This window comes from Eretmochelys imbricata, chromosome 14 (assembly GCF_965152235.1).
Source record: "Eretmochelys imbricata isolate rEreImb1 chromosome 14, rEreImb1.hap1, whole genome shotgun sequence".
NCBI lineage: Eukaryota > Metazoa > Chordata > Testudines > Cheloniidae > Eretmochelys > Eretmochelys imbricata.
The window spans coordinates 46,547,341-46,574,203 of record NC_135585.1 but is presented as its reverse complement, the minus strand read 5'-3'; the positions used below and the strand labels follow the sequence as shown (position 1 = coordinate 46,574,203).

Here is a 26,863-nt window from a genome sequence, read left to right as displayed (position 1 = left end):
CGGGAGGTCTGCGAGTCCCAGAGCTGCTGCCGGCCCTGGACCCCCCTGCTCTGCTCCCCTGAGCAGTGTTTCTATATCCTGGGAAATGTCCCCAAATCTGGGAATGTTTGAGTAAAATGTTTTGAATGAAAATTCCCAATTTCCCAAGTTGAAACATTTTACTCAAACATTCCCAGATTTGGGGACATTTCCCAGGATATAGAAGCTCTGCTGGGAATTTTTCACCAGATTCGGGAAATCTTTAGCCCTAGCTTGGGAAAAGTTGGCACCAGGATACAGAAGCACTTGAGCGCCTGCAGGAGCCGAGCCAGCTACAGCTGGGCGGTTCCTGAGTCCTCCCCTTGATCCGCTGTTGCTTCCCACCCCGCCCCACTCAGTCGCTCCGGATTTCAGCTCCCTCCCCCGCGCAGCATCCCCCCCCCCCCCATTCTGCCTCCACCCAGGGCGGGGGGCGGTGACCTGCCTGGTGCTTTTTGCTGCTGCTGCTTCGTTTCCCCCGCCGGACAGGGCTGTGGGGACGGGGCTGGGCGGGGGAATTACTGAGAGCCCAGCGATCCCTGGGGGGCAGGAACAGCGGGGGGGGGGCATTGACACCCCGACACTGGCTCCCCCGCCGAACTGCCCCCGCCAGGCCCAACCCCGCCAGCTCCGAGGCCTGGGGGTGGGGGGGGGGGCTGGGACTTTCAGAGCAATTTGCTCCGCCCCACCCAGCCCGGGCCACGGACCGTTACTTTAAGTTTCCGCTACTTTGGTACTTTCAGTTTTGAAGCGCGGGGGGGCTCGGCCCCGTCAATTCAGCTACAAATTCACACAAATAATGAGGGCGGGTCCGGTCTCCAACCCTCCGGCTCCGGCTCCGGCTCCGGCTCCGTGACCCCGTGTGCGGATCCGGGGCTGCAGCCTCGGTGAGTGACCTGGGTGCGGGTCGGACCAGCGCAGCTCGGGCCAGCCCCGCATGGGAGGCATGGGGGGGCTGACGCCAGACCTGGGTTGGGGGAGTGCAGGGCTCAGGCCAGCTCTGAGCGATAGGGTGGGGGGGCCTCGGGCTAGCCCCAGGGGGTGTCCCGTTTGCCCTTTGAGGAAATATGGTCACCCCAGGCAGCGCGCCTATGGAGATGAAGGGGGCAGGCGTCTTCCGACAGCCGGGCCGGGCCAGGTGGGGGGAGGCCGGGTGCTCCCCCGTCCAGGGAGCCCTGTGACCCGAGGCACCTTCTCTGCTCTGCTCTGCCCTGTCCTGCCCTGCAACACCCCACCAAAGCCCCGGGGGCCCAGACACAGCCCCTCCCAGCGGGGCAGGGATCACACCAACCCCGCACCCACCCCTGGGGAGCTGCGGCCAGACACAGCTGGGGCGGGGTCGGGGGAGTGCAGCACCTTGGCACTTACGGTTGCCACGTGTCCAGTTTTCAACCAAACACCCAGTCGAAAAGGGACCCTCTCTAACCCGGTTAAAATTAGCGTGTGAGTGAGGGTGGGGGAGAGCGAGCGATGGGGGGGGGATGGAGTGAGTGGGGGGGGACCTTGGAGAAGGGGTGGGGCAAGGGTGTTCGGTTTTGTTCTGTCCGAAAGTTGGCAAGAGTCCCAGCCCACAGTTGGAGCCCGCCCAGGGCATGGCCGGGAGAGCAGGAGCTACTGGGGCGGGGGGGGGCAGGGGCAGGGACACACAACAGAGTGACACCGGACAGGCTCCAGCCCAGCACATAGACCCCTGAGCCTCTCCCCTAAGGGCCCGGCTGTGCCCAGACCCCCAGTCACCAGAGGCTGGTTTCTCCTGCTCTCCCTCCATGGGGAGCAGCTCAGAGCTCAAAGCACATGGGCAAAGCGACCAGCCAGGGATAGAGACACCAGCGAGGAAGAGACATGCACAAGGTCCCCTGGCAGTGCCTTTCAACCCCACCCCAGCCACCTGCCAGGACACGGGATAAGTCACTGCCTGGGTGGGGGATGGGGAGAGGCCATAGGTGCTAACTTTTTTTTTTGGTTTTGGTTTTGCTAGCAGGTGCCCTATCCTGGCTCCACCCCCTCCCCTGAGACTCCGCCCCCCTACTCCAACTCTTCCCACCCCCACTCTGCCCTGCCCGCTAGGTCCCTTCCCTTCCCCTGAGTTGAGAAGCTGCCCACCTGCAATGCTAGGCATAAGCAGACTAAACAGTAGCTTAGGGCCTGGAGCAGCTCAGGGTCCATGATTTGTGGAAATAATGCAGTTAGAATTCTCAGGGGTGGGTCAGGGCCACCCCCCACAATTCCTGCTTAGGGCACCCAATGGGATAGCTCTGGCTCTGTTTGCAGCTCTTCCTATCAGCATTTATTGTTGTAGGCTATTGTGATATTTTATTAATGTTGCTCACTTCTCACAGCTCAGCTCACAATTCAGGGACATTTTTACCCCAATTATCACAACATTCCCCGGTGATGGGATTTAGCATTTTTCCAAGATCCCAGAGAATTCAGCAGGTTTGTTGCATGCAGCCAGGCACCATCTTGCTTTTTTGTTTCTCTGGCTTGCTGGCACCTGTTTCTTGGAGAAGAGCAGAGCAGCTGGGGCCCAGGAGAGGAGTATCTGAGCCAGGCTGTCTGAATAACATTGCAGGAGCTGAGGCCCAAAGGGTGAGGCTGGGCCACCTGGAGAGCATAGCAACAAACCCTATCCCCCAAATAGTCATTGGTTAATTTTGCATTGATGAGTATTTTCAGCCAGGGAGGGGGAGATTCAGTTGTTGAGGCTTCCCGTTCTCTTTTCAAGATCCTCCATTGATCTGTGTTGATCCCAGCCCAGACAGTCCGAGTGGCTCTACATCTCAGATACCTAGCCTGTTCAGCCTTGTCCCAGCAAGAGAAGCAATTCTTTCCCCCACAGCAGTAGCAATGCCAAGGGGATTGGTACAGAGTCCTACCAATAGTTCACAAAAATATTTCAGTAAAGTTCACATGGTACTAAAGTTCTCTTTAATACAGTGGAGAAGGCATAACAAGAACCAGTGGCTGGAATCTAAAAATCAACAAATTCAAATGAGAATTAAGGCACAGAATTGTAACAGTGAGGGTGATTAATCACTGGAATAAACTACCAAGGGAAGTGATGAATTGTCCATCTCTTGTTGTCTTCAGATAAAGACTTGGTGACTTTTTGGAAGATGCTTCAGTCAAATACAGGTTTGGGCTCAGTACAGGGGTAAACGGGTGAGAGTCTTTGGCTTGTACCACAGATCAGACTAGATGATCGAATGGTCCCCTCTGACCTTAGTGTTCGAATATTCGGAATTGTGCTAATGTAAACATAACTGACCAGTGGACCAGGGCTGTGAAAGTCAGACAACCATGGCACTGTCAGTGCATCACACTCACCGTCTGGTTTGTTATTTCTCCTGTTCCTCAGACCAAGCTACGATGACGGGGAAGGTTCCCTCGTTCTCCCCTGGCTCCACAGTGAGCTCCACTCTGCCTGGCTACGTCGCTCTCTGCCTCGCTCTACAGGTCCACAGGCTGGTGTCAGGTAGGAGCTCCAGCCTCCTCGCTGGGTTTGCAACTGTTGCTGTTTGCTGGTCATCACTGTCCATCTCACATCACTGCCTTGTCTTATAAACCATGTCTGCTCAACCTCCCCTCAACCAGCAACCTGGAGAAACCACAGGGCACAGCTGGGTCCCCAGTAACCATGGTTACTCCATTATCCGCCCTCTGACTTTACCTTTAAAGCCATTGTCAGCAGAGTGATGATCTGTTTTCATATCTTTACACCTTGTAAACTTTTACACACACACGCACACCCCCTGCAGATGAGGAGGCCCCTGTGCTAGAGCAGCACGAAAAGGCCTTGGTGTGTCAGAGAACCAGCTCCCTCCCCCGTACCATTATCCCCAGGGTGCTCGTGAGAAGTTAGAGCCCTATTCAGAGATAATAGGGACAATGTATAACCCTCACATGAGAACTCTGTGTGATGGCTATTGCAGCCACATGTGGCATTTTGGGAACTATCATTCACTTTATGAATGTTCTGTTTATTTTTGTACCCCCTTTATCAATGGTATCTATACATGTTATATGTATCTTTGTGGGTTTGGGATTGTAATCTATGTGGGACAGGTAACAGCTCCAGAGATGTACCACCCCTAGGGAGAATTGCATAAACTGGGTTAGACCATGTCCCAGAAGCCCAAGAGAACAAAGATTTTTGGTATAAAAGCTGGATTTGAACTGACCATAGGCCCGAGATCTTGGGCTCCAAAGTGACATGACCTGTTAACCAAGAGGACAAACCCTCAGACAAAGGTTTGAAAGAATTTGGAACCTACCAGAGAGTCCCATGTGCCAGATGCGAATCCTTTGGTGTAAGTGTAATGTGTTCAGACCTTTGATTGGTTTGTGATAAATTTGCTCTTTCAGGCTTTTGTCTTTAAATGGTCTCTCACTTCTAACGCAGGGTGCTTTTTTACTGTGTGTCTTACTGCTGAATTAATGCCACTTCCAACCCCTCTCTGATTTAATTTCCTTTTTTCATTGTACATTTCACAGCACAGTTCACAGTGACTGGACCTGACCACCCAATCACTGCCTCCCTAGGTGGGGAGGCCGTCCTGCCCTGCCACCTCTCCCCCAGGATAAGCGCTGAGAACATGGAGCTGAGATGGTTCCGATCCCAGTTCTCTCCAGCGGTGCACCTGTACCATGATGGGCAGGATCAGTATGGAGAGCAAATGCAGGAATATCGAGGAAGAACTGAGCTCTTGAAAGATGACATCACCAATGGGAGAGTTACCTTGAGAATACGCGATATCCGACTGTCAGACGATGGACAGTACAAGTGTTTTTTTCAGTCCAGTGACTTTTATGAAGATGCTATATTGGAACTGCAGGTGGCAGGTCAGTGACTTCTGATGATGATTTAATGTCTTCAGCGCCGTAATAAGTGGAGTCAGAGGGTTAATTGTGAGATGACACAATTTTTCTTATTATAGTGGGTCGGCATCTCTGCTCTGGATAAGGTCGATTCTAGTTTGCTGTTTAATATCCGTTTTTCTAAGGTCTCTAAAACCCGGACGTATTCTCAGATTGTCTTGAAAATTGCTGCGACTCATTGGAGTCTGGGGTGGGGTTAGTGGTCCAAATTTGAGGGCATTAGAGCAAGGGGTTAACGAGATTCACTAACACCCCTGAACAGTCAGGTGACATTAACATGTTGTGGTTATTACAATTATTTTGTGCACAGGGGGAAACAATGGCTGATCCTCCCCAAACTGATGCCACCAGCTGGGATTGATCTCGGCTCATGTCTGACCCCTTCCGGGTAACAGTGGTTGATACACAGGACCCTGTAGCCCAGACCCTGGTCTAAGAGTGGGAGAATTGAGGAATTTCCGCCCCCAGGACAGGCAGAGGCAGGAGGCCTGACCCCTGAAGGTGCTGTCAGAGAGAGCAGCCAGGGACAGAGGTGCAGCTAGTTCTGTAACGAGGAGATGAGGTTTAGGCCAGGTGCAGCCAACACCTGGGTCTACACTCAAACACTGAGCCTGTTGCACACAAACCACCCCCAATTTGCAAAATGTTATCGCCTCTGTGAGGATGTGATGCAGCAGGGAGGGGGGAGTGTTGACCTGGGAATGTGCCCTGGGGATGGGAGACCTGAGAGCCTGTAACCTGAGCCGGGAGGGGGAAGTAACACCTCTGCCCAGGAATGTGAACTGAGGCTGCAGGAGAGGGCCTGCTGTGGGGGTTTAGTTTCAGTTTGGTGCTGGGTGGAGGAACGCAGGGAACCCCAGGGCTGGGGTCTAAGCTCCCTGCTCCCCCCAAAAGGACTTGACTGAGTGGTCCTGGTTGTACCCACAAGCTCTGTTTTGGACTGTGTTCCTGTTGTCCAATAAACCTTCTGTTTTACCGGCTGGCTGAGAGTCTCAGTGAATCCCAGGAAGAGGGGTGCAGGGCCTGGACTCCCCCACACTCCGTGACAACTGGTGGCAGTGGTGGGATGTACTGCACCCCGTGAATGGCGCTTCCTGCAGTAAGTGACTGGGGAACAGTAAAACGAAAGGGGATTGACGGGGACCAGGCGTGCTGAAGATTCAGAGAGAGACGGTTCAGGGGGCTGTTAACCCCTGGGAGTGTGTGACTAGAGAGAAGGACTTTTGCAGTAACAGGGTCCCCCAGGGGATTGCAGTGAGCGGTCCCAGGGGAGGAGGAGTCTGCAGCTCGACCCTGGCAAAGAGGTGGTGACCTCAAGAAGGACTGGCACACTCGGGGTTTTTCCTGGAAACCATAGAAAGCTGCCCAGCCTGCAAGTGGCCAGCAGGGAGATGTCCGCTAAACGCCTTAAGAGCGACCTGGTGGAGCTGTGCAGGCAGAGGGAGCTGCGTATTGGGAGGTCCACCAAGGAACAGCTGATTGCCCAGTTGGAGGAGAGGGATCGCTTGGATGACCCGACCCCTGTCCCTGAGGGAAGCCACAGGGATGCAGCGTGGGCCCTGGGGCCTGACCGGGCTGGGAGGGGTCAGACTGCTGCCGAGGACATCCCGAGACCCTTCCTACCTGTGCCTGGGGAAGGGGTTGGGGGAAGCCCAGCGAATATCGAGGGCACCCTGACCCCGGCACCCAGCAGGGGATCCTCCTGGCGGAGCTCCCCATCCCTGGAGCAGATGCGGCTGGAATGGGAGAGGGAGATGAAAATGAGGGAGCTGGAGGATCATGAAAAACAACGTAAGCATGAGCAGGAAGAGAACGAGAGGGAATGTCAGAAGGAGAAACAAAGACAGCATGAACTGGAGCTGGCCAGGCTGAGGAGCAATGGGGCCCCGGCTGCGGTGAGTGAGGGCGGACCCAAGACTGCAAGGAGCTTTGATAAGTGCTTCCTGGCCCAGCGTAAGGAGGGGGAGGACATAGATAGCTTCCTGATGGCCTTTGAGAATGCCTGTGAGATGCACAGGGTTGACCCTGCAGACAGGCTCCAGTTTCTCATACCCTTACTGGACCCCAAAGCCATGGAGGTGTATAGCCAAATGACAGGGGCGGAGGCAGGGGACTATGAACTGTTCAAACAGGCCCTGCTCCGTGAGTTTGGGCTGACCCCCGAGATGTACCGGAGAAGGTTCCGGAGTCAGCGTAAAACGCCTGAGGTCACATATCTACAACTGGTCAACCGAATGCAGGGATATGCCCGCAAGTGGACAGTTGGGGCCCAAGCTAAAGAGGACCTGCTTGACCTCATCGTTCTGGAGCAACTGTATGAACAGTGCCCTTCCGACCTGAGGCTGTGGTTGGTGGACAAAAAGCTAGAGAACCCCCAGCATGCAGGGCAGCTGGCCGACGAGTTTGTGAACAGTCGGTCAGGGGGTAGCCGGGAGGAGTCCCAAAAGAACAGGCCCCCCCCGATGCAGAGAGAGAGTCACCATGGGACCTCCCAGCGGGAAAATAGGGAGAACCCCTAGAGAACCCCTGGAGAACCCCCTCCAAAGGGGAACGCCTGGCGTCGGGCCCCTCCGACCCGCTCGAGGGGACCAACGTGACCTGAGCTGCTATCACTGTGGCCAGAGAGGCCGCGTACGGACCCAGTGCCCCAGGCTCAGGGACAGACTCAGGGTTAACTGGGTAGGGACCCAGCTGGACGTGGGGAAGATGGCCCAGGCAAGGGGGGCAGCCAGTTTACCACCTGCTCAGGAAGGAAGAGTACCCCAGGCCAGTTCCATCAGAGGGCTGGATGCTCGGGACTCAGGGTGCTCGGTTTACAGGGTGGGCGCAGGGTTGTCCCTCCGGAGAGAGTGCCTTGTTCCCCTGGAGGTGGATGGGAGGAAGGTCAATGGATACTGGGATATGGGCGCGGCGGTGACGCTGGCCCGGCCTGAGGTGGTGGCCCCAGATCGGGTGGTGCCCTACACCTACCTGACCTTGACGGGGGTGGGCGGGACCCCATTTAAGGTGCCCGTGGCAAGGGTACACCTGAAATGGGGGGCCAAGGAGGGCCCCAAGGATGTGGGGGTACACCACAATTTGCCCACTGAGGTTTTGATGCGGGGAGACCTAGAGGACTGGCCAAGCAAGCCCCAGACCGCCCTGGTTGTGACCCATAGCCAGAGCCGGCAAGGGGCACTGCACCCTGACCTTGGGGAGGGTACCACACCGGAGGCGCAGGACCCTACCCTAGCGGGGAGGGAGCGCTGAGGGGCACGGCTCAGAGAGGCTGTGGCCTCAGATCCAGCCAATGAGAGGGAACCGGTCCCCATCCCTTCCCCAGCTGCTGAGTTCCAGGCCGAGTTGAGGAAAGACCCCTCCTTGCGGAAGCTCAGGGATCTGGCCGACCTCAGTGTGGTACGGACCATCAGGAGAGGTTCCTGTGGGAGAAGGGGTTCCTGTACCAAGAATGGGCTCCCACAAGGGAAGTAGAGTCCTGTGGGATCAGGAGGCAGCTGGTGGTACCCCAGAAGTATCACCGCAAGCTACTGTACCTGGCCCATGACATCCCCCTCGCAGGGCATCAGGGAATCCGGCGCACCCGGCAGAGGTTGCTACAGAACTTTTACTCGCCGGGGGTCTTTACCACTGTCCGGCAGTATTGCCGATCCTGTGACCCCTGTCAGAGGGTGGGGAAGGCCCAGGACAAGGGGAAAGCGGCTTTGAGACCTTTGCCCATCATAGAGGAGCCTTTCCAGAAGGTGGCCATGGACATCGTGGGGCCTCTCAGCAAGACGACCCGGTCGGGGAAGAAATACATTCTGGTGGTGGTAGATTTTGCCACCCGCTACCCCGAGGCAGTGCCCTTAGCTTCCATTGAAGCCGACACCGTGGCAGATGCGCTCCTGACCATTTTCAGCTGAGTGGGGTTCCCCAAGGAAGTCTTGACAGACCAAGGGTCCAACTTCATGTCGGCCCTGCTCCGGTGCTTGTGGGAGAAATGTGGGGTCCGGCACAACTGGGCCTCAGCTTATCACCCCCAGTCCAATGGGCTGGTGGAGAGGTTCAGTGGGACGCTAAAGATGATGCTGAAAACCTTTATGAACCAGCACCCGCAGGATTGGGACAAGTACTTACCTCACCTGCTGTTCGCGTACAGGGAGGTGCCCCAGGAGTCTACCGGATTTTCGCCTTTCGAACTGTTATATGAAGGGAAGGTAAGGGGCCCCCTGGACCTGATGAGAGACGAGTGGGAAGGGAAGGCCACTCCCGATGGAGAGTCAGTGGTGGAGTATGTCCTGATCTTCCGAGAGATCTTCTGAGAGAGACTGGCTGAACTCATGGGCCTGGCCAGGGAGAATCTGGCCAGAGCCCAGAGGAAGCAGAAGGTCTGGTATGACCGCACGGCGAGGGCCCATGCCTACGCCACTGGGGATCCGGTGATGGTTCTCATCCCCGTGAGAAAGAACAAACTACAGGCCGCTGGGAAGGTCCTTTCAAGGTTGTCAAGCAGCTCAATGAGGTAAACTATGTGGTGGAGCTGTCGAACCGGGCGCACCACCGCCGGGTGTACCATGTGAATATGATGAAGCCATATGTGGCTTGTGGTGTTGGCCATGTGTGGACATTGGGAGGAGCAGGGAGATGACCCTTCAGTAGATCTATTCCCTGGGACCAGAGCTGGTTCCCCCCTGGAAACAATTCCCCTCTCGGATCAGCTAACCCCTGCCCAGCAAGCTGAGGTCAGGGGGGTGCTGCATCCGTACTGACAGCTGTTTTCCAACCAGCCTGGACGCACTAATCTGACTGTCCACCGGGTGCAGACAGGGTCGCACCCACCGATAAGATGCTCCCCCTTCCGAGTCACAGGGAAAACTGCTCAGGACCTGGAAAGAGAGGTCCAGGACATGCTGGCTTTGGGGGTGATCCAGCCATCTGCCAGCCTTTGGGCCTCGCCGGTGGTGCTGGTCCCCAAAAAGGACGGGTCGGTCCGATTCTGTGTGGACTATCGGAAGCTCAATGCCATCACTGTATCTGATGCCTACCCCATGCCCAGGCCTGATGAGCTCCTAGACAAGCTGGGAGGAGCTTGGTACCTTACCACCATGGACCTTACAAAGGGCTACTGGCAAGTGCCGCTGGATGCAGATGCCCGTCTGAAATCGGCCTTTATCACCCCTCTGGGGCTCTGAGTTCCTGACCCTACCTTTCGGCCTCAAGGGAGCGCCAGCCACCTTCCAACACCTAGTGGATCAGCTACTGAGGTGGATGGAGAGTTTTGCTGTGGCGTATATTGATGACATCTGTGTCTTTAGCCAGACCTGGGAGGACCATGTGTCCCAAGTTAGACAAGTGCTGGACCGACTCCAGGGGGCTGGGCTGACTGTAAAAGCGGAGAAGTGCAAGGTGGGGATGGCGGAAGTATCTAGGCCATCAGGTGGGGAGCGGCCGCCTAAAGCCAGAACCAGCCAAGGTGGAGGTGATCAGAGACTGGCCTGCTCCCCACACCAAAAAGCAGGTCCAAGCATTTATTGGGATGGCAGGATACTACCGAAGATTTGTGCCCCACTTTAGCGCCATTGCCACCCCCATCAATGAGCTATGCAAGAAGGGAAGCCAGACAAGGTGGTCTGGACCGAGCAGTGCCAGGAGGCTTTCCGGGCGCTGAAGGAGGCTCTGGTCAGTGGCCCGGTTCTGGCAACCCAGACTTTGACAAGCCCTTTATGGTGTTCACTGACGCCTCAGACACAGGACTGGGGGCGGTGTTAATGCAGGAGGATGAAAAGGGGGAGAGACACCCCATCGTGTACCTGAGCAAGAAGTTGCTACCCCGGGAGCAACACTACGCGGCCATCGAGAAGGAGTGCCTGGCCATGGTGTGGGCCCTCAAGAAACTAGAGCCCTATCTCTTCGGGCGACACTTCACGGTGTACACCGACCACTCTCCCCTGATCTGGCTGCACCAGATGAAAGGAGCCAATGCCAAACTCTTGAGGTGGAGCCTGCTCCTGCAGGATTACGACATGGACGTGGTCCATGTGAAGGGAAGTGCCAATCTGATAATGGATGCGCTGTCCCGGACAGGGGGCCCCAAACTTCCCCAGGTCACTGGTCAGAGTGACCCCGCTCAGTTTAGTCTCAAAGGGAGGAGAGATGTGACAATGTGACGCAGCAGGGAGGGGGGAGTGTTGACCTGGGAATGTGCCCTGGGGATGGGAGACCTGAGAGCCTGTCACCTGAGCCAGGAGGGGAAGGGGGAGGTAACACCTCTGCCCAGGAATGTGAACAGAGGCTGCAGCAGAAGGCCTGCTGTGGGGGTTTAGTTTCAGTTTGGTGCTGGGTGGAGGAACGCAGGGAACCCCAGGGCTGGGGTCTAAGCTCCTTGCTCCCCCAGAAGGACTTGACTGAGGGGTCCTGGTTGTACCCACAAGCTCTGTTTTGGACTGTGTTCCTGTTGTCCAATAAACCTTCTGTTTTACTGGCTGGCTGAGAGTCTCAGTGAATCCCAGGAAGAGGGGTGCAGGGCCTGGACTCCCCCACACTCCGTGACAGCCTCGTCACCCTTGCCCTGTGGGTGTGGATTTCTTCTGGGACGTTGCCTTCACTTACCCCTCACCAAGCCCTAGTGATCACTGGCATATCTGACACCAGGCTGCTGACAATCCCCATGGCAAGGAGTCTGTGCCCTGCTACTGACACAACCTGCACCGCTCTGCGCTGAAATGAGGCATGATTGATCCCTCAAGGTACACCTGCACCACTCCTGATGTCACTGTGACAGCTCTGCCAATATGCTCCAAATAATTCCTCCTCTAGCCATTTACAGCTACACCAAGCACAGTAGATGCAACTTTAGTGCATGCAACCAATTCCCAGTGGTTATTGACAGCTCCAAAGGGGCAGAGTTAAGGTTGTTTGGGTATTTACCTTCCTGAAGGATTTCCTAGTTTTAGAGGTCTGAGTATTGCTGAACTCAGCGTTCTGGAAGTGCATGAGATAATACAGAGTTAAGGTTGCCTGGAGGTAACTAAAGCTACATCTACACGACAGCCGGGGTCGACGGAGTGTTGATCAATGCACTGGCAGTCGATTTAGCGGGTCTAGTGAAGACGCGCCAAATCGACCGCGGATTGCTCTCCAGTCAACCCATGTACTCTACCCCCGCCGAGAAGAGTAAGGTAGGTCAACGGGAGACTGTCTCCCATCAACCCTGCGCAGTAATCGCAGACACCGCCATAACTCGACCTAAGGTACATTGACTCCAGCTACATTATTGATGTAGCTGGAGTTGCGTACCTTAGGTCGACTTACTGCAGTAGTGTAGACCTACCCTAAGTTTTCTGTCAGTGAATAGGCATGAGGAAGGGTTACAGGGAGGTGCCATTGTTTGTGTTGTGTTCCACAGATTTGAATTGCAGCATGAGTCTGCCTGCACTGCAGCTGCATTCCCGGTGCTCAGTGTAGCTGTCCTGACCAGTGGAGAGAGCAGTGGGAGCAGGGGCGCGGAGCTGTCACTGTGCTCTGGAAGGGCAGGAGATAATATCACTAGGCAGCCTGAACTCTGTGCTAACGAAGGTTTTGTCACTGAATTTCCTAGTTTTTTTAAACAGACAGGGAAACGTTTGTTGCAGGAGTCAGTGGCCATTTAGGTGGTTGTAGTCACGGGCGGTGGGTAGAAGAGGCGTGGGAAGGCTGAGCCTTCCCTGCCTCCAATCCGCCACTGGACGCTTGCGCCACGGTGGCCCTGCCACTCCTCCACCACCCCTCCAGAAGTCCCCACTGCTCACTGCGTCCCTCCTCCTCTTGGGAGGGGGAGTGAGGAGGGACGCGGCAAGCCAGTGGGCGGCCGGCCGGGGGCGTCTGGCGGGGGAGTGGGGCAGCTTGGTCATGCGCTGCCTGGTGCTGGCGGGTCTTGGGGTGGGGGGCAGCGCCTTGGCCTGGTGCTCGGGTGGCTGGCGGCGCGGCCCAGCGCTGGGGCTGGCCTACTGCTCGGGGGTCCAACGCCTCAGCCCAGCACTGGGGCTCAGGGCCTGGCGGCTTGGCCTGGTGTTGGAGCCATCCCAGCTTGGCCGGCGGGGGGTGAGGCGGGAGGGCGGCCTTCAGGGGCGGGGAGGCCGGCTGCTCAGCCCGGCGCTGGGGCTGGTTGCCCTGCGGTTGCTCAGTGCCCCTCCTGCTGTGCAGTCTGATAATGGTCGTGCTGTGCAATGTTTGCAGTGTGTAGCTTGTAACAGGGCTGGTGAGAGAAATCTCATCCCAGGTCCCTGCCCCAACACCTTGACAGTTTTATTATACAGCGACTAATTTAAGCATGTGAGAGGAAACTGGTGTGTCTGTTTCCTTCTCCACCATCCCCCACAACATTTAGCTCCCCTCTGCCCTATATTTCTGGGAGCACATATCACAGGTAACACTACCTCGGTTACGTGAGCTGCATGCTGAGCTGGGCTCCTCACCCCAACTACCATGCCGAGCTGAGCCCCCCGGTCCTGGTCCCGCCAGACTTACCCAGCCATGTTGCAGGCCCACCCAATACAACTCCTCCTCCCCCACACACTCTGGCAACCCCACCCAGGGGCGATGTGAATTTTAACTATTCATTTCCTGCATTTCAGGTGTTTACATTTTCATCACATTCAGCCCCCCCACCCTACTTCCCCTTGATCACGGATTACATGGGTGGTTAGATATCCCAAGAGTGACAGGGTCTCCCAGATCCCAGGCTATACGGGGGCAAAAAAAGGAGTTCAGAGCCCTGCAGAGGGGTAGGGCTCCCCCAGATCCCAGCATGGGGAGGGGGAGAATTTGGGGCTGGCAGGACTCCCTGCTCCGAAACCCACAACTTTTACACCACCCCTCACCATATCAAATCCCTCCCATCCCACTCCTTCCTCTTACCTGAGGAGGCCTCAACCCTTCTTCCCCTCCCTACTATAGGCAGGCCTGTCCTGTAGTAGGTGACTTCTGGGTACCCTTCTGGCTCTGTCAATCTGTTTCTTCACTTCACCAGGTGGGTATTGCAGTTTTAAGAATGCTTGATAGAGATCCTGTAGGTGTTTGTCTCTGTCTAACGGATTGGAGCAAATGCGGTTGTATCTTAGAGTTTGGCTATAGACAATGAATCGTGTGATGTGGTCTGGATGAAAGCTGGAGGCATGTAGGTAAGCCAGAAAGGTACCCCGAAGTCACCTACTACAGGACAGGCCCAACAAAGAAAGTAACAGAACGCCACTAGCCATCAACTACAGCCCCCAACTAAAACCTCTCCAGCGCATCATCAGCGGTCTACAACCTATCCTGAAAGACGATCCCTCACTCTCACAGACCTTGGGAGACAGGCCAGTCCTCACTTATAGTCAGCCCCCAAAGCTGAAGCAAATACTCACCAGCAACTACACACCACACAACAAAAACACTAACCCAGGAAACAAACCATGCAACAAACCCCAGTGCCAAATCTGTCCACATATCTATTCAAGGGACACCATCATAGGACCTAACCACATCAGCCACACCATTAGGGGCTCATTCACCTGCACATCTACCAATGTGATATATGTCAACATGTGCCAGCAACGCCCCTCGGCCATGTACTTTGGCCAAACCGGACAGTCTTTATGCAAAAGAATAAATGGACACAAATCTGACATCAGGACTTATAACATTCAAAAACCAGTAGGAGAGCACGTCAGTCTCCCTGGACACTCAATAACAGACTTAAGTGGCAATTCTTCAACAAAAAAACTTCAAAAACAGACTCTAATGAGAAACTGAAGAACTGGAATTAATTTGCAAACTGGATACCATCAAATTAGGCCTGAATAAAGACTGGGAGTGGATGGGTCACTACAAAAACTAAATTTCCCACTACTGATACTCACACCTTTTTGTCAACTGTTTGAAGTGGGCCATCTTGATTACACTGAACTCGTTAGCACTACAAAAGTGACTTTTTTCCCTCCCTTCTTGTCAACTATTCAGAATAGCCCACTTCCATCTTAATTCAATTAGCTCATTAGCACTGACCCCCCCATTTGGTAAGGCAACTCCCATCTTTTGATATGCTGTGTATTTATACCTCGCTACTGTATTTTTCCACTCCATGCAGCTGATGAAGTGGGTTTTAGCCCATGAAAACTTATGCCCAAATACATTTGTTAGTCTCTAATAAGGGTATGTCTACACTACGAAATTAGGTCGAATTCATAGAAGTTGATTTTTTAGAAAGCGATTTTATACAGTTGATTGTGTGTGTCCCCACTAAGCGCATTAAGTCGGTGGAGTGTGTCCAAAGAACCGAGGCTAGCGTTGACTTTCGGAGCGTTGCACTGTGGGTAGCTATTCCACAGTTCCCACAGTCTCTGCCGCCCATTGGAATTCTGGGTTGAGCTCCCAATGCCTGATGGGGCAAAAACATTGTCATGGGTGGTTTTGGGTACATATCGTCAGGCCCCCCTCCCTCCGTGAAAGCAAAGGCAGACAATCGTTTTGCGCCTTTTTTCCATGCGGGCGCCATACTGCTTTCAGCAGATGATGCAGTAGGACTGCTAACCATCGTCATCGAACCACCGCTTCTGCTGCCACTCTGCTCTCCTGCTCTGGCAGCAGACGGTGCAGTAGGTCGGAAAAACTGGACTTCTGACCACTCTGCTCTCCTGGTGGTCTCGCAGGTCCTCTATATGACCGTCACCATCAGCCACTTCCGCTGCAACTCTGCTCAGCTGCTCTTGTCTCACCATACCATGGCAAGCGTGCAGCCTGCTCAGCTGTTGTGTCCTGGCAGCAGACGGTGCAGTAGGTCTGCAAAACTGGTCATCCAACTACTGCTTCCCCTGCAACTCTGCTCTCCTCCTCTCCTGCAGATGCCATACCACGGCAAGCATGGAGCCCACTCAGATCACTGTGGCAGTTATGAGCATTGTAAACACCTCGTGCATTATCTGGCAGAATGTGCAGAACAAGAACCTGCAAAAGCAGGCGAGGAGGCGACGGCAGCGTGGTGACAAGAGTGCTGAGGACATGGACACAGACTTCTCTCAAAGCACGGGCCCCAGCGATTTGGCCATCCTGGTGGCAATGGGGGCAGGCTCATGCCATGGAATGCCAATTCTGGGCCCAGGAAACAAGCACAGACTGGTGGGACCACATAGTGTTGCAGGTCTGGGATGATTCCCAGTGGCTGTGAAACTTTTGCATGCGTAAGGGCACTTTCATGGAACTTTGTGACTTGCTTTCCCCTGCCTTGAAGCGCAAGAATACCAAGATGAGAGCAGCCCTCACAGTTGAGAAGCGAGTGACGATAGCCCTGTGGAAGCTTGCAACGCCAGACAGCTACCAGTCAGTCGGGAATCAATTTGGAGTGGGCAAGTCTACTGTGGGGGCTGCTGTGATCCAAGTAGCCAATGCAATCACTGAGCTGCTGCTTTCAAGGGTAGAGATTCTGGGAAATGTGCAGGTCATAGTGGACGGCTTTGCTGCAATGGGATTCCCTAACTGTGGTGGGGTGATAGACGGAACCCATATCCCTATCTTGGCACCGGAGCACCAAGCCGGAGAGTACATAAACCGCAAGGGTTACTTTTCAATAGTGCTGCAAGCACTGGTGGATCACAAGGGACATTTCACCAACATCAACATGGGATGGCCGGGAAAGGTACATGACACTCGCATCTTCAGGAACTCTGATCTATCTGAACAGCTGCAGCAAAGGACTTACTTTCCAGACCAGAAAATAACTGATGGGGATGTTGAAATGCCTATAATTATCCTTCGAGACCCAGCCTACCCCTTAATGCCATGGCTCATGAAGCCATACACAGGCACCCCGGACCGTAGTCAGGAGCTGTTCAACTACAGGCTGAGCAAGTGCAGAATTGTGGTAGAATGTGGATTTGGACGTTTAAAAGTGCGCTGGCGCAGTTTACTGACTTGGTTAGACCTCAGCGAAACCAATATTCCCATTGTTATTACTGCTTGGTGTGTGCTTCACAATAACTGTGAGAGTAAGGGGGAGATGTTTATGGCGGGGTGGGAGGTTGAGGTAAATCGCCTGGCCGCTGATTACGCGCAGCCAGACACCAGGGCGGTTAGAAGAGCACAGGAGGGTGCGGTACGCATCAGAGAAGCTTTGAAAACCAGTTTCATACTGGCCAGCTTACGGTGTGACAGTTCTGTTTGTTTCTCCTTGATGAAAACCTGCCCCCTTGGTTCACTCTACTGCCCTGTAAGCCAACTGCCCTCCCCTCCCCCTTTCAATCACCGCTTGCAGAGGCAATAAAGTCATTGTTGTTTCAAATTCATGCATTCTTTATTAATTTATCGCACACATAGGGGGATAACTGGCAAGGTAGCCCGGGAGGGGTGGGGGAGGAGGGAAGCACCGGGTGGGGTGGGAGAGGAGGGGAGGAGGGAAGGACAAGGCCACAGTGCACTTCAAAGCTTATTGAATGCCAGCCTCCTGTTGCTTGGGCAGTCCTCTGGGGTGAAGTGGTTGGGTGCCCAGAGCCCCCCACCCTGTGCGTTTTTGGGCGTCTGGGTGAGGAGGCTATGGAACTTGGGGAGGAGGGTGGTTGGTTACACAGGGGCTGCAGTGGTGATCTGTGCCTTTCCTGCACCTCAACCATATGCCGGAGCATACCAGTTTGATCCTCCAGTAGCCTCAGCATTTCATCCTGCCTCCTCTCATCACACTGCCGCCACCTCTCCTGTTGCTGCAGCCATCTATCCCCTCGCGCGTCCCTCCTATCCTAACGTTCATTTTGTGCTTTCCTGGACTCCTCCATTGTCTGCCTCCACGTATTCTGCTGGGCTCTTTCAGTTTGGGAGGACAGCATGAGCTCAGAGAACATTTCATCGCAAGTGCGTTTTTTTCACCTTCTTATCTGTGCTAGCCTCTGGGCAGGAGATGATAGTGGCAGCATTGAAACATTTGCAGCTGCGGGAGGGAAAAAAGGGAGAGTTGAATTGAAAAAGACACATTGGCCATTTAAAAGGAGGAGCTGATGTTTTTGGGTTAATGTGCAGCACAAACCCAACTAAACCCCCCCACTCACCCAATTCTCTGAGATGATGGTTTCACCCCTCCCCCCACCACGTGGCTAACAGCGGGGATGATTTCTTTTCAGCCATAGGCAAATGGCCCAGCAGGAATGGCCACCTCTAAATGTCCCCTTAATAAAATTCCCCTATTTCAACCAGGTGACCATGAATGATATCACTCTCCTTAGGATAACACAGAGCGATAAAGAATGGATGTGGCTTGAATGCCAGCAAACACCGGGACCATACGCTGCCATATTTTCTTATACAATGATTCCAGACTACGTGCTACTGGCCTGGCGTGGTAAAGTGTCCTACTATGCAGGATGCAACAAGGCTGCCCTCCCCAGAAACCTTTTGCAAAGGCTTTGGGAGTGCCTCCAGGACAGCTTCATTGAGATGTCCCTGGAGGATTTCCGCTCCATCCCCAGACACGTTAACAGACTTTTCCAGTAGCTGTACTGGCCGCGAATGCATCCCAAGTCTTAAGGGCAAATTAATCATTAAACACACTTGCTTTTAAATCATGTATTATATTTACAAAGGTACACTCACCAGAACTGCCTTCTCCGCCTTCAAGGTCCGGGAGCCCGGGTTGGGAGGGTATTGGCTCCAGGGTGATAAACAGTTCCTGGCTGTCGGGGAGAACGTTTTCTCCACTTGCCTGGTGTGCGCTATCTTCAACCTCCCCCCTCCTTCTCATCTTCCTCGTCCCCAAAATCCTCATCCCTGTTGTGTGAGACTCCCTTACAGGAGACCACGTACAGGTGTGGAGTAGTTGTAGAGGCACCCCCTAGAATTGCATGCAGCTCATCATAGAACCTGCATTTCTGGGATTCTGAGCCCGAGCGGGCGTTTGCCACTTTGTTTTTTTGGTAGGCTTTCCTGAGCTCCTTAAGTTTCACGCGGCACTGCTGCGGGTCCCTGTTATAGCCTCTGCCTTTGGAGATTTTTTCAAATATTTTGGCATTTCCTCTTTTGGAATGGAGTTCTGCCTGCACGGATTCTTCTCCCCTTACAATGATCAGATCCAGTACCTCCCGTGCGGTCCATGCTGGAGCTGTTTTGCGATTCTGGGACTCCATGGTCACCTCCGCTGATGAGATCTGCACGGTCACCTGTTGTGATCAGCTTGCCACGCTGGCCAAACAGGAAATGAAATTCAAAAGTTTGTGAGGCTTTTCCTGCCTACCTGGCCAGTGCATACGAGTTGAGAGTGCTGTCCTGAGCGGTCACAATGGAGCACTGTGGGATAGCTCCCGGAGGCCAATACCGTCGAATTGCATCCACACGACCCCAGATTTGACTCAGTGATGTCGATTTCAGCGCTAATCCCCTCGTCGGGGAGGAGTACAGAAATGGATTTTAAGAGCCCATCAAGTCGATAAAAATGACTCCGTCGTGTGGATGGGTGCAGGGTTAAATCGATCTAACACTGCTAACTTCGACCTAAACTCGTAGTGTAGACCAGGGCTAAGGTGCCACAAGGACTCCTCGTTGTTTTTGCTGATACAGACAAACATGGCTACCACTCTGAAACCTGTCGCTGTGGGTAGTTATCCCACTGTGCTATTCGCCATGGTCTGCAGCTCGGTGTTGTGGGACGGTGGAGCAGATTGCAGTGTATCCTGGGTGTGGGTTCAGCATCCCGTGATGCATTTTTCCATCCCAGCGTTCCATGAGCTTCGGACTGCATTTCACTGCATTTTTTAACTGCCCCTGTTTACTGTGCATCCGCCATCGCTACCTGAAAGGATGGCCCCACATTGCTCTCTACGGCTGTGGTCGCTGTTATGAACCATCGCGGATGGTCATGCAGTATTTCATGAGCCCCAATCTGAACAGGAATCAGAGCTGCCCGACCTTCTATGTGCCATTTATAGAAACAACACCAGATTTCTGCTGGCATTCACGGAGCAGCTGCACACGGTGGACCGTCACTTTTGGGCTCGGGAAACAAGCACTCAGTGGTGGGATTGCATGGTTTTGCAGGTCTGGGATGACGAGTAGTGGCTGCCGAACTTTTGGATGTGGAAAGCCACCTTCCTGGAACTGTGTGGAGCTCGCCCCAGCATTGCGGCTCAAGGACACCAGAATGAGACCGGCCCTCTTGGTGACTATGAACGGAACATGGTTCAGTGCCGTGTGAGGATAAAGGAGATGAGGCAGACATGCCAGAAGGCAAGGGAGGCAAACCATCACTCTGGTGCTGTGCCGAAGACCTGCCACTTCTTTTAGGAGCTGGATGCCATCCTTGGCAGCGTCCCCACCTCCACCACCAAGAGCCCTGTGGATACTTCAGTGGGGCTGGAGACAGTGGACAGGAGACTCAACCCCGATGATGAAGTCATGGACGGGGAGGTCGAGTTGGAGGATGATTTAGAGCACACCGCAGGGTCGCCAGTGATGTGATGGGTCAGGACCTCTTTTCCGCTCCGGAGGGGTCTAGCCAGTCCCAGCAGTCCATCTCAGGTGTGCAGGATGCAGAAAAGGAGAGGCCCAGTAAGTGATCTTTTTGAGTTGATGCTGCTCGGTTATATAAGGTTCCGCTGTCCTTTGGTCTGTGTATTGTCGAAGTGGGTGAAGGGATACAAATCTGCAAGACTAGCTTTGTTTCATTGTGCTCCACATTTCCCTGTGAAGCTAAGAAGTGTGGCAGAACAGTGTGTTAATGTACACCGACATTTCAGAGGAATCCTCCAGAGAGATCTCTAGCAAACTTTACAGGAGGTACACACCAATCCTCTGCCAAAAGTTTCTTGTCAGAGCTGCTTTGTTCCTTCTGCCATTGTAGAACACTTTCCCGTGCAACTCAACAATCGCTTGTGCTGGGACCAAAGCGGCACACACGTGAGCAGCATAGGGACTGGTTCCGAACCTGCATGCATGCAGTAGATGCACCCTTGCTCACCCTCAGGAGTGAGATGTCAGCTTCAATGACCCCCGCCTGTGGAAAATGGGGGCAGAATTTTCATTATTGTCCATGGTCACCCTCAGTGACCGACACCCTTGCCTCATCTTGAATGCCCACCACCCATCCGGGCCTCACTCATCATGCTTTGGGTGTTCATGGAGATGTGTGCTTGCCAGGGTTCATAGAGAAAGTGATTGGTATGTTACAAGAGGTGAATTTTTCTGTAAGGATTGAATGCTGTGTGTGAACTAACAATGATGCTTCTGTGTATTGTTTCTTGTGCTAATGCAAATGTTGCCTTCAGGGGAACTCCCTACACACTGGCTGAGCACCTTCGCCAGCTAAGGAAGCAACCAAGGCATAGGAAGGAGGACAAATTCCGAGAGGTGCTCCAATCCTCAGAGAGAAAAGAGAATACAGGAAGTGGAGAAAAAGGAAAGGCAGGACAAAAAGAGTGAGGAGCACATTCTAGAGAGACAGGAGCAAATGATTAAAGTGATGGAGGAGCAAACAGAGATGATGAAATCCCTAATCACGCTTCAGTCAGAGCAGATGCATGCTCACATCCCCTTGCAGCTGGTACAAAACTGTTTTCCATGCTGTCCACAAACTCCACTCACACACTCCTTGCAACTTCCCTGCACATCTTGGTACCATGTTCCTACCACCCTTCAGACAGCTTCCAGAATGACAGCTAGACGTATGCACAGCTCTGAGAGCCTCCACTGCTCTTCACTGTTATCTCCCTTCCCACCAAGCCTTGTGTGTATGTTTTAATTGGTGTTTAATAAAAGCAAAGTCTTTGAGAGGTAACCAATCTTTATTAGTGTCCTACACGGAGTGATTGATGCAGGCAGAAATACATAGAAGTAGTTTAATCACAACGGTTAAGCAAAACGAGATAACTGAAGTTAGTCAAGCATGGCAGATTGATGTATAAAAATACCGATTACTGTTGCTCATTATCAAAATATTGCCTCAAAGCCTCCTTGATTCTCACAGCCCTCAGTTGTGCCCCTCTAATAGCCCTGGTATCTGGTGCTCTAATTCAGCACCCAGGCAATCTACCTCAGTGCTCCACCCCTGTGGAAAATTTTCACCCTTCCCCTCACAAATATTATTGTGCACACAGCAGGCTGCTATGACCATGGGAATATTTTCCTCATTTATGTCCAACCTGCCGTAGAGGCAGCACCAGCGCGCCTTTTATCTGCTGAAGGCCCATTCTGTGGTCATGCTGCACCTGCTAAGCCTATTGTTGAAGCAATGCTTGCTGCTGTCCAGGTTTCCCATGTAAGATTTCATGAGCCATGGCAGTAAGGGGTAGGCTGGGTCTCCCAGGAACACTATGGGCATTTCAGCATCCCCCACTGGAATCATCTGGTCTGGAAAGAAAGTCCTTGTTTTCAGCTTTCCGTACTGGCCAGTGGCCCTGAAGATGAAATTTAGTATATATTAGTGCCCAGTACTCTTATATTCTCATTTATTTATCTGTTTAGTCATGTAGGCATCTGTGGCCATCCCTCCCCATCAGCCTTGGAGTGAGGCCACACCTCCTTGCTACCACATTTCTGTAATGGCAATCCTTAGTGGGGAATTAGCAGTCGCTGGAGCTCAGGCCCTCTGGGCAGGACAGAGCAACATGCAGTTTTGGGGCTCAGGCCCTCTGGGCAGGGAAGAGCAGTAAATGGTTTGGGGGCTCAGGCTCTCTGGGCAGGGCAGAGCACCAGACAGTCCAGGGAGCTCGGGCGCTCAGGCAGGGAGGAGCACCGAACAGTTTATCGCCTGACGACATGGCTCAGGCAGATGGCAGACAAATGCAGGCCTCTTGGCCTAAGGTGGGTAGGTGGCCACCCCAGGGGTGGAGCAGCTGCAGGAGGTAGAGGGACCCGGGAGCAACCTACTCCACTGGGTCTGAGCCCTAGCAGTGGCAGAGGGCTCCACCACTGGATCAGTGGGGATCCCACCACAACACGCTGATCAGCCCTCTCGTACCACCACCTCACTGTTGTCTGGTGTCCTTGGGCTACTTCCTATGACCCCCTTGTTGTGCACCTTTTTCTTGTGAGGTGTCCTCCCTCTCACCGGGTTACAAGCTAGTGGCAGTCCCAGCAGCTCTTCAGTGTCCTTGTTGGTTGATTTCTCTGGCAGTCCCTTTGAGTCCTCAGTGCTGCAGAGGTCCCTCTTGGGTGCAGAACCCAGCAGTGCATGGGAGGCATCTGTCTCCTTCACCATCTCCAGCCCAACTGAGCTGCAGTGCCCACCTTTTAAACTTCCTGTCCGGCCCCTCTGCTACCAGCAGGATGGTTGTGACTTGCCAGGCTCCGCACACCAGCAGATGGGTGGTGGTTTCTCTCTGTCAGGCCTGGAGGGAGGCTACGCCCCCTCGCTACAAGTCACCTTCATAACTGATGCCCTGCATGACCTCTATGGGTTCAAGTTTTTTTTGTTTTTGCTTTGTTTTTCCCCAGATTTTGCAAAAAATGAACTTTGTATTTTGTTATTTATATGCTATTTCCATCTAGTGCAGGGGTTCTCAAACTGGGGGGTTGGGACCCCTCAGGCGGTCACGAGGTTATTGCATGGGGGGGGTCACGAGCTGTCAGGCTCCACCCGCTTTGCCTCCAGCATTTATAATGGTGTTAAATATATAAACAAATGTTTTTAATTTATAAGGGGGGTCGCACTCAGAGGCTTGCTATGTGAAAGGGGTCACAAGTACAATAGTTTGAGAACCCCTGATCTTGTGCATGTTTTTGTGTTATTTGTGTATATAAGTTTTGTTCATTGTGTGTTTACATTTTATATAAAAACAATAAAAATAAAGTTTAAAAGAAAAAGACTCCTGAGCGAGGAAGGCTCCAGACATACATCCCTTCTCCACCGCTCCATGGAGGATCTTCTGTGTGAAATTTTCAGACAGCGTAAGGCCTTCTCTGCCCACCCGCTGCAACCGAAATAACTAAATCAGTTTGAATTCACACCTTTGGGTAAATTGAAGCCTCTTATTTCAGATTAAGATCATTTTATGTCAGTTTAGCTCATCAATAAAAGTGTGGTCTGGTGCAGAAGGCATGACCTTCACCCTGCATTTCTTTGGTATCTAATGTCTGCGTTTTGTGGGTGTGTTTCCTGGCTCTCAGAGGAGCCCAGTTTTCTGCTGCCAACTTCTGCACTCTGAAGGGTACAAGGCACAGCCAAGACAACCTGAACTGCCCAGTCACAAAGTTTGTTGGTAGTGAATTAATTGAAGGTTTGTCTATACATACATATGCACTGGTTACAATGAAGTAGTGCAAAACCCTATATGGGCACTCTTTAATGACTTGGAAATGGCTGATTTTAATTTAGCTTGCATTGATTCCTTCTTGATTTAAGAATGTCCACACAGGCGTGTGCACTGGTTTAACCAAACCACTTTAACTAAACTGGAGCAAGTTTGTGCATAGAACAGCCCTGACATTAACATTAACTTTACTTGCTGTTAAATGGGAATCTGACCAGATTAATTGACCAGCCGCACTCGTAGACTCACATTCGATTATTAGTTTAATGGGAAATGGCTTTTGATAACAGTGTAATAAAACTTTTTGCTCATTACGGGGCACTGTAGGATTATCACAAGTTTATTTATTTCTTCTGTAGGTTTGGGCTCTGCTCCTGTCATCTCTGTGGAGGGACATCAGGATGCAGGGATCCGAGTTGTGTGTCGATCAGCCGGATGGTATCCAGAACCCGAGGTGCTGTGGAGAGACCTCCAGGGGCAGCTCTTACCATCGGCCTCTGAAAACATATCCCCAGAGGCTGATGGCCTGTTTCAAGCAGAGATTGCCATTGTTCTAACAGAAGAGTCCATCCAGAAAGTGTCCTGCTGTGTCAGGAACCCCCGACTTGACCAGGAGAGAGAGTCAGTGATTTCCATAGCAGGTCAGTGCCCGCCCCAGCCACACATGGATAGACTGAGATGCTGCAGACGTTGGTGGAGAGTATTTATAATTGTGTCTCCTTTTTATTGTCCTGGGCCTTCAACGTGCTGAGCATGTCTTGGAAAGTCCTGAGCAACCTCTCAAGTCTCTTTGACTCCAGTAGGAGCTGAAGGTGTTTAGCACCTTACAAGCTGGAATGCCATGGGCCAGATTTTCATAAGCACCCAGCAAACATCATTCTTCTCAATTGTGGGTGGGGGCGGGGGGAGGAGGAAATTCTCCTTTGTTCTTGTGCTGTTGTGAGGACTGTGTTGGAACTGCAAGCTATCACTATCAATTTAAGAGTGGGGGTTGGGGTGCAGGTTTTGCAGGCTAGAGGGCTCTGCAGCAAAGTGAGCAGAATCAGGGTTTGTCTACAGGAACAGTTAGTTTGTGGCAAGCTGGGGTGTAAATCTCCCTCACGCTAGCCTGGCGCGCACTGTCTGTGTGGACCCTGCTACATGCACTAACAATTCCGTAGTGCGCTTTGATCTACGCTGCTTTGAAATGGGAACAGTTCAAAGTGCACCAGGGAACTTTTGGTGCAGTGCAGCAGGGTCCACACAGCCTGTTAGTGCGCAGCAAGCGAGTGCAAGGGAGATTTACACCCCAGCCTGCCGCGCACTCACTGTTCCTATAGACGAGCCAAGTTAAAGCAGGGTGAGGTGAGTTGTGCTTGCTGCCTTAGGGAGCCACCCCTCTCTCTGTTGGGGGGTTCTTGTGTGTTAAGATTCCGGACTCTAAGAAATAAAGTCGTGTTACGCTGCAACCTCCCAGCAGGGGTATTTATGTTTGTATCTGACGTCTCTGTGTGTGCTTGAACGTCACAGTCAGTAGGGGTGGGGGAGGTAATTCTCCTCTGTTCTCAGTGCGAGCTACTGGGTGCTGAGTGTTTATGAAAATCTGGCTAAAAAGTCATTTTCCCCAAACAGCAGAAGAGAGCCCTGGGTATGGTCTGAGCATCGCTACTTAGATTGCATCTGAAAATACCAGCAGTAAAAGTTCAGGCCCAAAATATGCAGAAACAAAATCTTACCTAAGAGTATCTTAACTTCTAGGGAAAAAAGGTCCTGATTTTATGTATTATTATCTGCCAAATAACTTGGTTAATACCGAATGAAAATTTCATCTCCATAATAATAAAAATGTTGCCTTTGTAAAGCACTGTTAATCTGAGGTCTCAAAGTGCTGGTTAGTCTATGATGTGCCCAGTATTACCTGACTGTTATGTTCACGGCATACACACCGAGAGTTGAAAACAAAACATAAATACTCTTCCTGTAAGGCTGCAATGTAACACTGCTTTATTTCTAAGAATCCAGAACTCTAACACACCAGAGCCAAATACAGAGAGAGAAAAAACAGGCTGCTCCTAAGGCAGAGAACCAGAACTCAGCCTGCCTTGCCCTAGGCTGGCTCTTTGCAGAATGACTTCAGAGGACCCAGACGCCCGCTCCCTACAGAGTCCCCTAGCCTGCAAGTAGCACCAAGAAACTCTTCTGTATTTAAAGTGTCAGCTCATAATTTTTACACAGTTTTCAATACACCAGTCACTTAACAAGGACCCTCTAGTCAGCCATTGCTCCAAGGCCCAGGGAAGAGGACTCTGGAGGAATTTTGACTCTGAATTTCCAGGCTCAAGTTTTGTTTTTATTAAAATTCTGCATTAACATATGTTGGACAAGACTCTCTTGTGTAACTGAGCCCCAGTGAGCCCAGGAGAGTCAGGGGTGTCAGGTCACAACCCTCTGATTCTGGGGGCCAGTCTGCACTGGATGCAGCCTTGGGATCACTTAGAGCAGCTTAGGGCAGGGGCAGGTCCATTATTTTTTGTCAAGGTCCAAATTTCTTGGTCAAGGTATAGTCAAGGTCCAGACACCAGAGAAAATAATAATGAAAAAAAAATGATAATAATAAGTAAATTAAAAGATTCCAGGGTCCATTCAAAACACCTGGTCGTCTATAATTGGCCTGCAGTCCACCTACTGACTACCCCGGCCGAGGGAATGCTTGAACTTATGCCAGTGGGAGGTAGGTGTAGCATAGCAGAGTCCACCCAACCCCCCCCCATTAA

At 52.6% G+C, this 26,863-nt stretch overlaps 1 protein-coding gene and 1 pseudogene across 1 annotated transcript in view; one reads left to right on the top strand and one right to left on the bottom strand.

The window, feature by feature from the left end:
* Positions 1–735: 735 nt before the first annotated feature.
* LOC144275259 (E3 ubiquitin-protein ligase TRIM39-like) overlaps positions 736–26,863 on the top strand; it is a 412,642-nt gene continuing 386,514 nt past the window's right edge. The window contains exons 1-4 of the mRNA XM_077834448.1: positions 736–905; positions 3,377–3,493; positions 4,513–4,860; positions 24,470–24,751. Coding sequence (XP_077690574.1) covers positions 3,388–3,493; positions 4,513–4,860; positions 24,470–24,751 — 736 coding nt within the window. The 5' untranslated portion in view covers positions 736–905; positions 3,377–3,387. The remainder of the gene's footprint in view (positions 906–3,376; positions 3,494–4,512; positions 4,861–24,469; positions 24,752–26,863) is intronic.
* On the bottom strand, positions 17,305–18,995 carry LOC144274888 (uncharacterized; annotated as a pseudogene).